A 14,945-nucleotide genomic window follows, 5' to 3' on the forward strand; every position below is an offset into this window, starting at 1 on the left:
GGGGGCGTGGCGAGCGGGGGCGTGGCGGGGGCGTGGCGAGCGGGGCGGGGCGGGGCGGGGCGGGGCGGGGCGAGCTGTTTACATCAGTGACTTGTGTGTTCTGAGCTCCTGAAGCTCAGAGCTGAGGACCTCAGACTGGCTGCAAACACCTCCCGCGACCTCTGTTTCTCTCTGTTCTACCAGGACTGCTCTGTGGGCGAAGACAGAGGCAGGCTTAAAGCCAAATCGGCAAGCATCTCCAGGAGGCTGGGCTTTCACATCCAGGCCAGAAACTCGTCAGGAGCAAAGCCCCAAGAAGACAAACGAGTGCTAATTAGTGACATGAGGCAGACATGGAGGAGCAAATACTTTGCTCTCACTCATATGAGGCCCCTGAACAGTCAAGTTCACAGAGACAGAAAGTGTATGGTTGGAGGGTAACATGGCGGAGCTGGACACGTAGAAATAATTAAGGTGGTAAATTTCATGCTGTGTATATTTTACCACATTTTTAAAAAGATCTCACATTTAAATGTTATTTATCTGACTGAGTTGCTAGTCCTGGCTCTGCCACCTCCCTTACCTTGTGGGATCTGATCTTTAAAAGTTAAGAAAGTGAACACGTTATGGAACCTCAAGGTATGACGACTGTTCAGTTCACACCAGTCCCATGGGAACTAGAGTCCAGTGGGAACCAGAGTCTCACGGGCCAGACTCCAGCCAGGCGGCCCCAGCCCTCTCTGTACTCACCGTTGGCCTCAAAAGATGCAAACACGCATGAACATAGTTTCTAACCACTCAAGGCCACATCCTTAGGATGACCCCAGCCCTCCTTAAACTGTCTGCCTGAGAAAATTCAAGGCTGCCTCAAGACTCTGCTGTTTGTCCAGCCAAAACCTGCTACAGGCCCTGGTCTCCCAGCCTCTGTGTGAGGGTCGGCACCTAACTGGATCACCTCCTGTTAGCCAACCCAGAGGGGTTCCCAGGCCCACCCCCTTCCACCCCTGGGCAGCTCTTTGCTTCTCTGACTCTACAGAGCCTACCCACCCTAGAAAACTCCTGATCGCCTCTGGGCATACAGTTGGAGTTCTGTTCCTGCTGCAGAAGTGCATTACTGATTAAAATCTGTTCTGACCACTATATCTGTGGCTTTGTTTATCTCTGGCAATTCTGATAAAACTTTATTTATGGACACTGAAATCTGAATTTCATGAAATTTTCACATCATGAAATCTTTTTCCTCTTTGATGTTTCTTAACCATTTAAAGCTATAAAAACCATTCTTAGCAAGAGATTGACCCTCAGCTGGTAGTTTGCTGGCCCGCCCCTGCAAAAGAGGCTGGCCACAGCCTCTGGAACAGATCAAGGTAAGGGGCACGGGGTCCTTTCTGCTCACCAGTCTGGCTTTCCATCCCCAAGGGCGGGCTGAATGCAGGGGAGTCAAAGGCAGAAGAGTGTAAATTGTGGCACTCCAGGTGGCCCTTCGTGTCAGCTGCTAAGCCCAGCTACCTAATTCTCTGCCACAAAAATCCAGCGTCTGAAACCAGACCCTCGTGGCCAGGCGGCTGGAGCCCTGTGTCAGCACTGGGATGCCTCTGGCACTGGGAGCTCTGGAAATAACACTCCTTGTTTTTCACGCTCTTGCCAATTCAGATGGCCTTTGGTTTCTCCTGAAGACAACCCAAGGCCCAGAGTTAGAAATTGGAATTCAGAGCCTCTAAGTCTCTCCAGTAAACAGACCCTCTGTCCCCGTGTCCCCACAGAAGTCCTCACCATCCCCAGGGCCTATGCCTTCATTTCTCCTCTGGGTCAAGAGGGCCCTTGGGCTGTGTGGTCAGGAACCCAAGCGATCTCTATGCAAGGCCAAGGAAAGGCATGTTTCAAAGAGTTTTTATTTCAAATCGCCGTCAGACCGGTTAAAAAGTGCTTGTCGGGTCTGCCAGAAGCGAAGGAGAGGATGTCGGATGACCAGGAAGCAGCGAGGCGCTGGCGGCTCGAACAGCTGAGCACCCGGGGCGGCGGGTGAGCCGCGGAGGAACCTCGGGAAAGCCGGTTAAGGACCCCCGAGGACCCCAGCACTGGCCGCCCCGCCCCTCCCGGCCGCCCGGGCCGAGTCCACTGGCCGCGCGGGCCGCGCCGCGTGTCCACTGACCGGCCCCGGAGAAGCACCACGTGTCAGTGGCTGGCCCTGGAGAAGTGCCGTGCCGTGTGCGCGCAATGGGGACGCGGAGAAGTCACGCCGCCACCTCCGGCCCGTCCCAGGGTCAGCCTCCCAAGGCGGGCCCCGCGCCCGGGCCCAGGACTAGTGCTCGGGCTCGGCGTCCATGCAGGACTCCCAGGGGTCGCGGGGCATCCGTGGCAGCGCGAGGAGCAGCAGCGCGAGGCCGCCGACCAGGAGCAGAGCTGCGGCGACGCAGGCGCAGACGAAGGACCAGGCGAGCGAGTGCGCGATCCAGGCCGTGTGCTCGCTGTCGACCATGCGCTGCACCGACTGCCGCATGACCTCCGCTGACACTGAGAGGCAGAGGCCTGCGGGCACAGCCGGGGCTCAGGCTGCGGGCCTTAGGGGCAGACCGGGGCGGGGGATGCGGGGGTGCAGGAGGACCAGGAGGGAAGGTGAGGGCGGGGGTCAGGTGGGGGAGTGGGGGATGGGGCGGGGTCACGGGGGCATGGGGAGCCGGGGCGTGGAGCCGGGTCTTGTCCAAACCCAGCCCCTACCCAGGCAGGCTGGGGAGGAGGGCGGGAGCGTCCCTCGGCCCCGCACCCACGGGAGCCCCATACCTGCGAAGACGTAGAACATAGAGGCCGGCCTCAGCAGGTAGTCCCGCTTCTTCCGGAAGGACAGGAGCGCGCAGAGGGTGCCCACGATGATGAAGCCCAGGCTGAAGATGGCGATGGCGGCGGCTGAGATGCTGTACTCTGCGGCACAAGAGTGTGGGGACGCCGGGGCCTCAGGAGGGGCTCGGCGTCCCCTCACTTGTGCCTGCCCCCCAGGTTAGCGACTGCTCCGCATTCTGTCGTCCCCGTTTCCCAGGTGAGAACACTGAGGGCCAGAGATGAAATCATTCCTTCCGAGTGGCACGTGAGTAAGGGGTGGGGCCAGGATGTCCACACGACCTAATTCCTTCTCCAGGTCGTACAGGCACCAAAATGAAGGTCCTCATTCCAGGGGCACAGGCCTCAGAAGGTGGTGGGAGATTTGTGGCTGGAGACCTGCCTGGAGCCGAAACCTCCCTCCCAGAGTCAGGGCTGAAGGTGACGCCCAGGCTCAGGGTGGTGTGTCCTGGGACTGACAAGCCCCGTCTGGAAGGCTGACAGAGTGCAGCTTGTTACAGAGCTCGGTGCTGGAGAGGATCTGTGTGCGCATGCCAGTGTGCACCTGGGTGTGCGTGTGTGCGCACGTGTGTGCATGTGTGTCTGGGCGTGCATGTGTGTGTGCATGTGTCTGGGTGTGCATGTGTCTGAGTGTGGTGCGTGTGCATGTGTTGGTGTGTGCATGTGTGTGCGTGTGTGTGCATGTGTGTCGGTGTGTGTATGTGTGTGTCAGTGTGTGCATTGTGTGCATGTGTGTGTTGTGTGTGCATGTGTGTCTGGGTGTGCATGTGTGTGCATGTGTCTGGGTGTGCATGTGTTGGTGTGTGCGTGTGTGTGCATGCATGTGTGGGTGTGCATGTGTGTGCATGTGTGTGTCAGTGTGTGTGTGTATATGTGTCTAGGTGTGTATGTCGGTGTGCATGTGTGTCAGTGTGTGCATGTGTGTCTGTGTGTGTGTGTGCACGTGTGTGTCTGGGCGTGTGTGTGTACATGTGTCTGGGTGTGCATGTGTCTGAGTGTGGTGTGTGTGCATGTGTTGGTGTGTGCATGTGTGTGCGTGTGTGTGCATGTGTGTCGGTGTGTGTGTATGTGTGTGTCAGTGTGCATTGTGTGCATGTGTGTTGTGTGTGTGCATGTGTCTGGGTGTGCGTGTGTTGGTGTGTGCGTGTGTGTGCGTGCATGTGTGGGTGTGCATGTGTGTGCATGTGTGTGTCAGTGTGTGTGTGTGCATGTGTCTAGGTGTGTATGTCGGTGTGCATGTGTGTCTGGGTGTGTGTGTGTGTGCTCGTGTGTGTGTTGGTGTGTGTGCGTGTGTCATGTGTGTGCATGTGTGTGTCGTGTGTGCGTGTGTGTGTGCTCGTGTGTGTCTGGGCGTGTGTGTGTGCATGTGTCTGGGTGTGCATGTCTGGGTGTGGTGTGTGCATGTGTTGGTGTGTGCGTGTGTATGCATGTGTGTCGGTGTGTGTGCATGTGTGTGTCAGTGTGCATGTGTGTGTCAGTGTGCATGTGTGTGTCAGTGTGCATTGTGTGCATGTGTGTGTTGTGTGTGTGTGCATGTGTGTCTGGGTGTGCATGTGTCTGGGTGTGGTGTGTGTGCATGTGTTGGTGTGTGCGTGTGTGTCGGTGTGTGTGCGTGTGTGTCTGGGCATGGGTGTGTGTGCTCGTGTGTCATGTGTGTGCATGTGTGTCAGTGTGTGCATGTGTGCGTGTGTGGGTGTGCATGTGTGTCTGGGCGTGCATGTGTGCATATGTGTGCATGTGTGTACCTGGGCATGCGTGTGTGTGCGTGGGAGCCCTGGTACAGAGACCTGAGGCGCCTGGAGGTGGGAGCTGCCGTTTCTGGGCGCAGAGGTAGGCCTGGCTGCCACTGACAAACTTCAGGAGGGGCTGCTTGTCATCAAGCAGGAGGCTGGGGTTTTCATGCCAGGGATTTTCCCACTCAGCAGGGAGTGGTAGAATCCACTTTTCCTCCTCCCCCCCGCCCCCACCCTCCGCCCAGGCTCACCTTTCTGAGTAGTGACTTCAAAGATCTCCGAGCTCTCGCCTGGGTTAAAATGCCTGAAGTAGGAACAGTTTTTCTCTGCAAAGGAGGAGACAGTTGAGAGAAAGGGCTGCAGCTGGGGAGGGAGCTGGCAAGGAGGGGGCGGGCCAGTCCCCCCTGCCCCGGGGCTTCTGGCTTGCTCTCTGCTCTCTAAACCCTGACTCTGGGCCAAAACAAGCATCTTTCTTCCACCCTTAGACCAAAAGTTTGGTGGGAAATGGGCTGCATAAGAGCCTGAGGATCTTCAGGGAGCTGAGGCTGGTCCAGGCGCAGAGCACTGGGTACTGAACCCATTTGGCAGATGGGGTAACTGAAGCCTAGAGTTCAAGTCTGTTCAGGACTTCGGGACACGGTCAATCAGGGCCAGACAGTGGTCCTCCGCTGGGGCTGTTTCTGCCCCTAGGGGACCCTGGGCAGTGTCTGGAGACATTTCTGTGTCCCAGCTGGGCAGACGGCTATGGGCACCTGGGGAGGGGGGTGGTTGGCCTGGGATGTGCAGTGCACAGAACTACCAGCCCTCAGACGCCAGAGGCGCTGGGGTTGCCAGACCCAGGATCACGTACAACCCAGGGCTGGTTTCCAGTCAGCATCCAGGCCCATCCTGAGGCACTGGGTGTGACCTGGGAAACAAAGTCTTTTTCAAGAACTTTCTAGGAGATTCTGATGTTCAGCCAGGTTTAGAAACCTGGCTCCAAGCTCCTTAAAATGCCACCCGAAGGGCTTTGCTGAGTGGGCCATTGTGTGGACTTGGATGAAGGGCCATGTGTGACCATGATCTCACACATTAGGCCCTCCACGCCTGTGAGCACGGAGGCAGCACAGCTGAGACCTCCTAGGTGAGCTGCTTGGCCCACTTGATTAGCGCCGGGAAAGCCATGGAAAACGTGTGTTATCCGCAGGGCCCAAAATCTGGATTTGGTAGGGGGCAGAGGAGGAACTCCGGAGAAGGCAATGGCACCCCACTCCAGTACTCTTGCCTGGAAAATCCCATGGACAGAGGAGCCTGGTAGGTTGCAGTCCATGGGGTTGCTAAGAGTCGGGCATGACTGAACAACTTCACTTTCACTTTTCACTTTCATGCATTGGAGAAGGAAATGGCAACCCACTCCAGTGTTTTTGCCTAGAGAATCCCAGGGACTGGGGAGCCTGGTGGGCTGCCATCTATGTGGTCACACAGAGTCGGACACGACTGAAGTGATTTAGCAGCAGCAGCAGTAGAGGAAGAACTCAGAACAAGGACATTCACACTGATTTTCAATATAATGCCTCCTCCATTCTTCCCTTTTAATCTCTCTCACAACTAGATACACTGTAAAATTCAAGGACTATTGCTTATTGCATAGTTTAATGTTCTTTACTGCTGATTTAGGAAGTAGATGAATGGGTTATTTTATACTATTTTGTTTCTTAAAAAAACTAAACCACATTGCTTTTTATTTATGTGAGGCACTGTATGGACTCGTTTTTCCTGTGTCTCCTTGAGCCTCAGTGGGAAGCTCTCTGCTCTAGGTTCAGACGCATCTGCTTTGCACCTGCATTTTGTTTTTATCTTCAGGCCACAGTTTAATGTTCGCCAGGTATTTGGTGCCTCGTTTCTTTTGGAAAAAAGCCTGCTGCCAGAGTCGTAGCTTTCACTGGGGTCCAGGCTTCCATCTGCCTGAGATGATCACCTCCCACTGAAATCTCTGGCCCCTGACCCCCCCAAGGTCAGGGTCACTGCTGCCCTGCAGTGGAGGAAGAGGGTGGTCCTGGGAGATGGAGCCTGGTCCAGCAGCAGCGGGTGTTCCATGAAGTGAACAGCCTTCTCTTTGAGCTTCTACATTTAAACCGCTCTCCTTTTGAGCTGAGTTACCTGGGGGTGCGGCTGCCGCTGGTGACGCCAGGGGCTTCTGGCGCTGTCTCCAAGCGTGACGGAGCTCTCTCCCGAATGTGCCAGGCTATCAGCTGTAGCAGCCCCGCTCTAATGGCTCGTGCGAGCTGATGGGTCCCGCAGAGTCTCCCTCTGGACAGAGGAGTAATTTCTGTCTCATTCTTTAAGGGCCAACTTTGGTTGCTTTTGAAAACCCTCTGAAGGGAATTGACTGAATTCAAGTGTGTCTCACGATTGGGTGCCTCCCTGACAATTTGCAGACCCTGAGTTAGAAGCCTTCAGCATGAGTGGCCTGGACATAAGGCAGGCACGTCCATGTTGCCAAAGGTCCTCTTGCTCAGGTGGCAGTTGGGGTGTCAGCACCCCCAGACCAGCACCAGCCTCTGGGGAAGCCAGTCTGCAGATTGTGCGGGAACAAGTACAGGCACCCCCCCCCCCCCGCCACTAGGCGCTCTCACAGAGTGGCTGGGGGCTTCCGCTCTGGGCGTCTGGAGGCCCCAGTTCCCTTCCTCCGTGGAGGTCTTCGGGCGAGCAGATGGGCCCTCCCGCCCGTCGCCGCTCCTGACTCAGCAGTTGAGGGCGACTGGTGTCCCCTGTGCTGAACCAGGACACACCGCTGCAGGGCCCTGTGGATGCCCACTGGAGACCGCAGCCCCTTCGTGTCTTGTAATCTTTTTAAATTTAAAAACTTGGCATTTTAAACAGTAACTGGAAGTTAGATGTCCCCTCTTCCCCAGGGTTTGTTTCTGTGGCTGTTTGTTACTGTTGCTTGTTAAAGTTCATTTCTGAATTAAATATGTGAAGTCTGTGTTCACGTACGGCCACGGAAGTCTCTGCTCACGTAGCTTTGTGGTCACCTCACAGACATTTCCTAGAGTGCTTGGAAGCCGTGCCCCTCCCAGTCTTCGCTGAGGAGCTGCGAGCCAACAGACAGCCGAGCACTCCGCGACGTGGCCTGCGCCACTGCCTTAGCCTTTCTCCCTTTCTCTTCCCCTCCTCTCCTTCTCCGTCTCTCTCTCTCCCTTCCTCGTGCTGTCTCCCTCCTTCTCTCTTTCTCTCTCTTTCCTCACACAGCTCTGCGTAAGCCAGAGGGGAGAGCTCACGGCCCTCTCAGATCTTCCCCGGGCACACTTGTTGCCCTGCGGACCCCCGTGGCCTCCTAAATTCCCAGGAATATGTTGGAGCTTTTCAAAGCCACCTATCTTGTTCTGCAGTTTTCTGCTTAGCCTATTGTTTGCTCTGTTATCTGCTCCCTTAGGCAGTTAGGATATTAAACAACTGTCTCTAATTGTTTCTGACAAATGCCTCCTGGGTAAAAGACTGCTTCCACGGGATGAGCTCAGAGTCAAGTCAAATAAAGGCAGCCTTGCAAAGGCGAGCTTCTAGGGAACCACCAGACAGATCGGATAACGACAGCACCCTGGGAGTGAGGCCTTGAGAGGGACCCAGCCCTAGTCTGTCCCTTCTGGTGGCTTCCAGGCAGCTGGCTTCACTCTGATAGCAGCCTGTTGGTTTTTGAGGCTGTGACAGAGTCAGGAAGGAAAGAACTGGAATAGCAGCTTAAGACACCACAGACCTCATTGTTCCTGCTGGGATTCACTCCTCTTTCTTGAAGAAGCACTTGCTTATTGCTGCAAGACTGGTTAACTTCTAGAGTTCTGAGAAAGTTTATTCTGACCATGTTAGCCAATGTTCTCGTTGTTTTTATGGAGAAAATAATTTTTGGAGGTTCTTACTCTGTCGTTTTTTCTGAGGTCACCCAAGGTTAACATATGTAATATATGTGTTTGGCAGACAGCACTGTACTTGTAGATGTTGTTGGTAACTAATGAGAGAAAGCATATGAACTCTGCTCCTCCAAGAAACAGTGATCCGGTAGAGCACAGGCAGGATGGGTGGGGAAGGAAAACGACGTCCCCTTGCAGAGAAAGGAGAGGGGAGAAGGCAGGAGTGCACTTGGACAGCTCGTCCAGTGCTCACAGGCTCGGAAGGTGCGATTCACTCTGGACCAGGAGAAGGTGGCCTAGAGGTCGACTCAACTCAGGCTCGCGGCCAGGCCGAGCCGGCGCGTCCGCTGTGGCCGGTCCGGTCACGCCCCCCCGGTCGTCTCTCCTGTATAGCTTCGCCTCACGACCCTGCTCATGTGCTCTGTAAATTCACCGGGCTTTAAAAGGCCAAGGGCAGGAGGGCCGTAATAGTGCGTCCCCACGCACAGTCCCTGGAGACTGCCCTGCCCAGGAGGGCTGGCGGGATGGTGCCTCTGTTGATGGGTGTGCTCGGCAGTGGCTGCGGGGCGTGGGCATCGGGGCTACGTGATACCCTTCGGGCACATGTCCGTGCCTGTGAGAGCCCTCAGGCTTGGGGCTCGCTGTGTCTTCCAGGTGTCCGGTGGGAGTGAGCAGGGCCGGGCTCTCCTGGGGTCGGCGAGGGGAAGGGCGAGGAAGGCGAGGGGTGGAGGGGTGAGGTTTGGGCTCCTTCGCCCCCCACAGAGACCGCAGGGGCTTCGGGGACTTAGCAGTGCCTTTCTTGAAGGGCAGGGTTCAAGAAACACCCAGTCTGACGACAGACTAATTCTGAAAACCAGGTGGGACCCTGCACTCACCCTGGTCGCCGGCCACCTTGGGGTGACATTGGAAGGCACGCTGGAGGGGACTTTGGGTTGCTGGGCCTGAGCCCGTGTGGTGAAGGAAGCCGTGGAGTCTGCGATGGGCTTGCCAGGGCCCAGTCCTCTGGGGTTAGTGGGCAGGGCCTGCACGCAGCCCAGACTCTGACGTGGCCCCCAGGCTCTTTCCGCAGCAGGCCTCTGCCCACTGAGAATGTGGAGGCTCCACGCCTGCGGAGAGGCTGGCCACCCTCACACCAGGTGTTCTCCACAAAGAGCGCCTTCAAGTGTGGTCGGGCACCACTAGGAGAGTGAGGCAGGCATTTAAATCACAGCCAGAGGAAGCATTTTCTGAGTCTGAAGGGGACCCGTGCAGGAGCAGGCGCAGGACACACAGTCCTCGCACAAAGCGGTCCCGCCTCACAGGCGAGCCACCTGTGTGGGCACGCAGGGCCGGCACCCAGGAGGGACGCCCGCTGGGTTTCCTCCTGCCGCCTGCACGAGGGGGAGTCCTGCGTTCCCCTTTTGCACAGGGCCCGGTTACCCTTTAGCGGCGTGTGTCCGCACTCCAGCCTGGAATGAACTCCCCCCAGGCGGCCCTCCCACCTGAGGCCTGCGTTCGGTGGGGGCCGGGCGCCCAGGCTGAGTCTGCAGACCCGCGTTCTCTTGGCTGAGCGGCGGTCTGTCCGCCCATCCAGACCCCTGCCCCAGCGCACGGAAGAGCGGGAGACCTCGCCCGCCCTTCGCAGCCCGGCTCCGCCCGCCAGCGCCGCCGCGGCCGGCCCCCCGCCCCCGCCCAGGCGCGCTCGGTCTCTGGAGCCCCGTCCTCCCACAGGGGCGGGCGGGGAGGGTACGTTACCCCCGGGCAGGGTGGTGGGGCCGCAGCTCCTCTCCTCGTCGCCCACGAAGATCCGCTTCGTACAGATCCGCCAGAGGCCGAAGTGGGCTGCCTCGCAGGTGGCGTTGCGGGGGTCCACGTGGGGGCTCAGCACGGCCCAGTGGTCCGTCACCACGGCCGCCAGGGCCAGCACGATGCCCACCAGGATGCAGAGGAGGGCCACTCGGACCTTCAGGGTTCTGGTCGGGGACATGGTGGTCCCGGGGCAGTGGGCGCCTGGGGTCTGTCGGCCGTGTCCTTCCGGGCCGGGGGGCAGCTGGGCTGGGGCTGCGGCGGTGGCTCCAGCCGGGGGTGGAAGCTAAGTTTAGCGTGCCGGGCTGAGCCAGGGTGGGCTGGCCGTGGGCGAGGCCGCTGGACGGGCTCAGCAGCTGCCCCGGCGTGTCAGAGGCCTGAGGAAGCTTCTATTAATGAGCACCCAGGCGCCTCACCCAGGACGGCTGCTCCTTGGGTTTCAGGGCTGGCTCCCCTCCCCGGGGCCGGGAGCACACCAGGGTGGGGCAGGAGAGAAGGCTCAGACCAGCTGCAGACTCGCCACCCTCAGAGCCCGGCCTGAGCTGGGAGGGCGAGGGGCACAGGCCTGGCGCTACGGTGCCAGCCTCTTCCTGCTGGGGCTGAAGGAGGAGTGAGCCTCTGGGGGAGGGTGCAGACGCAGGACACAGGCCTCTGTCCTCGTGTGGGAGCAGGTGAATGGGGCTCTATCCTGGGGCCTGGGGGGCCCACCCGGGGCCTCCGGCGCCCACAGCCCAGGGGAGCACACTCTAGACCTGAACCCCACACCCCAAGCCGCCCCGGGTTGCTCCTGCCCTGTTTCCTTGTCAGTTCTCTTTCCTTCCCTCCAACTGGGTCCAGAAGGAAAGCTCCTTTGGGGGCTAGCAAGTCTCTCACACTTTCTGACCCTTGCAAATCGAAGAATAGTGTGGGGAGAACAAAGCCCCCGGACCTGACTGGAGCGCCCGTCACTGCTGTTTCCGTTTTGCTGTTGTTCATCGCCAAGTCGTGTCCAGCTCTTTGCGACCCCACGGACTGGAGCACGCCAGGCCTTTAGTTTTAGGTACACTTTCTATTAATGGCAGGTAATAAGGATTTTCAGGTTACATTGTCCTTTACAAAGTAACTATACTTCAGTGAAGAAGAACAAAAGTAGATTGATTTACAGGTGACTATTAAGTGGCTACTGGGTGTATGGATTCAGCAGAGGACACTTGGGGTTTGGGACCACCATGCGAGAGTCCTGACTCCTCTCTCATGTCCACCCACCCCACCCCCTGGCCGCAGGCTGGCACTCCAGGCTGGAGCCCCTACACCCTTCCGGGTCTGTGTCTCCTCACTCAGGTCACCAGGAGCCTCTTTTGGGGCGTAGTCAAGGGGCTGATGCATGGCCAGGAGAAGACCCCTGAGCCAGGTAGGGGTTTGACTTCTGAAATCCTGGCCTCAGGCTGACACAGCTTACAAAAAGACTCTCTGTGTGAGGAGAACCATTTGAGGGTCTAGCCGTGGAGTTCAGACACTTAATTATGATGCTGATCATAGTAATAGCTCAGCCTCAGTGAGCGCGTGCTGTCTACCAGGCACTGTGCTAAGCCGCTGTGTACCATTGCAGATAAAGGACCACAGGCTCAGAGACATGAAGTAACTCTCCACGGTCACACAGCACATGGGGAAGCCAGGTTTCAGGGCCCAGACTCCTAACCAGCGGTCACTGTGACTTTAGGGGAGGAAACACATCTTTGTCCTCTACTTTTTAAGTTCTCTGGCTTCCCTGATAGCTCAGTTGGTAAAAAATCCACCCACAGTGCAGGAGACCCCAGTTCGATTCCTGGGTCGGGAAGATCAGCTTTTACTCTTGGGCTTCCCTGCTGGCTTAGCTGGTAAAGAATCCACCTGCAGTGCAGGAGACCTGGGCTCCATACTTGGGTTGGGGAGACCCCCTGGAGAAGGGAGAGGCTTCCCACTGGCCTGGAGAATTCCATGGACTGTATAGAACATGGGGTCGCAAAGAGCCGGACGCGACTGAGTGACTTGCACTTTCACTTTTAAGGTCTCAGCTGAGGCTCCTCTAACAGCAGACAAGTTGGCAAGAGAAAAGCATAGAGACTAATATAAGTTTTATATGGCACTGGAGACTTCATAAAAAAATGAAGACCCAAAGGAACAAATTTGAGTGTTTTTTAATAGTTTATTGTAATAATTATTTTTTTCCCTAAATGGAAGCATGTTCGTTATAACAAATGCAACCACGTACGTGTATATGGAGAAAGAAAGTGACTTTCTGCTTTTTGTCTATAATATCCCTTTCCTTATCCAGAGAGAAACGCTCTTCACAGTTTACACCTGAGCGTTCTAGAGTCGCCATGTGTGATGAAGAATGGAAAACACAGCAGGACGGAAGGGTCCAAGTGAGGGCAGGAAAGCAGGGGGAGCAAGGTCTGCATCGTGGGGCGAGTGCTCCTTCCTTCCCAGACAAGCAGAGCATGTCGCGCATGGGCGTCTTGGGACCTGCTTCAGGGGAGGGGCAGAGAGGCCTTTCTGGGCGGGCTGTGTCTCAGATTCCTTCAACTTAAAATATGCAGTGTGCCAAGCTGCGGTACCTTGGGCCAGCGTGTCCGAGCCCCTCGTGACTGGTTAAGGGGACTGCAGCCTGGAGAGAGAGGTCTTTGCAGCCTCTGGTTTGAGGTTGGCCGCCGGGGAGAGCAGGCAGATCTACTTTCTCGCCTCCGTTCACTAAACGCTCCTGCAGGCAGGCCATCTCTGCTCTGAGGGCCATGCCCAGCGGCCTGCTCTGCTCACAGAGCCGGGGCTGCCGTCCTCCGCCCAGCCCTGCCCCGCCCGCGCCCAGGTCAGAGCCTTGCCTGCAGCTGCGTGGTGTCCAGCGGGTTGACCTCTCTGACTGCCCCTCCTCTAGGGTTTGAGATAACGCACTTCAGCAGCTCAGCCCGAGGGAGGTGCTGTGGACCGAACTAGGTCCCCTTAAATGCCGGTGACAAGGCCCGACCCCTGCCTTGATGGCGTTCGGAGCAGGGCCTTGGGAGCTGAGCAGGTACCGTTACCAGCAGAGATGGGAGAGCTTCCTCTGTCTTCCTCTCGGCCATGGGAGGACATCACGAGAAGACGGGAGGAGAGCGCATCTCAACACACGCCGCGCTGGCACTGTGAGCAGGGCTTCCAGCCCCCAGAACTGTGAGAATCAGGTCACCCCATCTGTGGTCTTTCTTCCTGACCCAGGGGTTGAACCCAGGTCTCCTGCATTGCAGGCAGGTTCCCTACTGTCTGAGCCACCAGGGAAGTCCTTTCTGTCACGGCAGCCCCAGCGATATATCGACGTTAGGCGCCGGGTTCAGGAGGGTGTTGTTATTATCATCTGTAGACTGCCAGTGGGTCAGCTTTCCCTGATGGGCTGTAAGCTTCTAGAGGGTAGAGACACAGAACCGTCTTCTGTGCTCGTTCTGGGTTCCCTCAGAGAATTCCCTGAATGGAGCCCAGCGTTGGGTCTTCATAAGTGTTTGCTGAAGGATGGATGGCTGAGTGGATGGACAGATGGACTGAAAGAAGGGGACAGAGTTCAAATAACTGACTCCACCAGGTGACCCAGAGGACGTGGGCATAAGAAGACAGCTGGGCAGGCCCAGCACGGCTTGGGCAAGGGGCTCATTTGCTTCCAGGTGCTGAGGGGCGCCCCAGGAGGGAGGGAGGCACCGTCACCACCCCTGTGACCTAGTCCACGAGGAAGACTGGGATTCCTACCACAGTCTTCAAGGTGGAGATGCCCTGCTCAGCTCCCCGGGAGCTGTCCATGTTTGACTCGTCCAGATGAACCAGAGTGCACTTGTCCCAAGAAGCACCAGATAGAGTTACAGCGAGGATACCTCTGCGCGGTGGGCCTCGTGTGGGGCCAGGGCTGAGGCACACCTGTGTGGGGGCCCAGTGAGCCTTCCTCAGAAACGTGTCAATCTGATTCTGAGCTAAGTCTCAGCCAGGCCGAGAGATGGCCTTGGGTGTGTGTCGTCCAGCTGGTCTCACCCTCTTTTTCCGCATCCTCTGCCTCCCTGCATCTTGCGCCCGGGACCTTCTGCAGCCGCGGGCGTGCTGCCCCTGGTCCAGCCTGGGAGTCACAGACGGCCTCCCTCCGTCCAGGGGCCCCCGTCTCCTCCACCTGAGTCAGAGAGCCTGTCGCCTGACCTGCTTCCATCGTCCCATCCCCCTTCTCTGACTCTCCAGCTGCCCTCTTGCCCTTAAGTAGATCCTTGTGGTTACGGGGGGTCCACCCAGATAATCCAGGACCATCTCCCCATCTCAGGATCTGCAGTTTAATCACACCACATCGTCCCTTTTGCCATGAACGGTGACAATCAGGCTCTGGGCGCCCGGCTCAGATGTCTGCGGGGCCACTGTTCTGTCCAGGCCCTGACTTGGAACCTGATTTTCTCTGGCTTCACCTAGAAGTTTGGATGTGGGATGCAGGTGAGATGGAAGGATAGAAACTGGAAGGTCGAGGCCGAGGGGGCTGAAGGCAACAGCGGATGGTGTGCGGGTCTGGGCTGCTTGGGGCAGTTAGCTCATGGTTGGGGTCGCCCTGGGACACAGCAAGGTCACGATGATGAGGTCAAAGCCCTGGAGGGCTTGATGAGGTTGCGGGGCAGGCGTACTGGGTGGGGGGAGGCACCGGGGGCACTGGCAGCTATGCCCAGAGAGGAAGAGGGCCCTGAAGAGCACGGCGGGGCACAGTCGGCGTGACGGAGGGGGG

General features: G+C 57.5%; 1 protein-coding gene across 1 annotated transcript; it reads right to left on the minus strand.

Moving 5' to 3' along the window:
- Positions 1-1,852: 1,852 nt before the first annotated feature.
- CACNG1 (calcium voltage-gated channel auxiliary subunit gamma 1) lies at positions 1,853-10,573 on the minus strand. Its single transcript, XM_040244374.1, has 4 exons — positions 10,166-10,573; positions 4,799-4,873; positions 2,761-2,898; positions 1,853-2,508 (listed from the first exon to the last, which is right to left on the minus strand). The coding sequence occupies exons 1-4, from the start codon at positions 10,395-10,397 to the stop codon at positions 2,282-2,284; spliced, it is 672 nt and encodes a 223-aa protein (XP_040100308.1). The 5' UTR covers positions 10,398-10,573; the 3' UTR covers positions 1,853-2,281.
- Between the last annotated feature and the right edge of the window lie 4,372 nt (positions 10,574-14,945).

The sequence above is a fragment of the Oryx dammah genome, unplaced genomic scaffold (assembly GCF_014754425.2).
Source record: "Oryx dammah isolate SB20612 unplaced genomic scaffold, SCBI_Odam_1.1 HiC_scaffold_8, whole genome shotgun sequence".
Lineage (NCBI taxonomy): Eukaryota > Metazoa > Chordata > Mammalia > Artiodactyla > Bovidae > Oryx > Oryx dammah.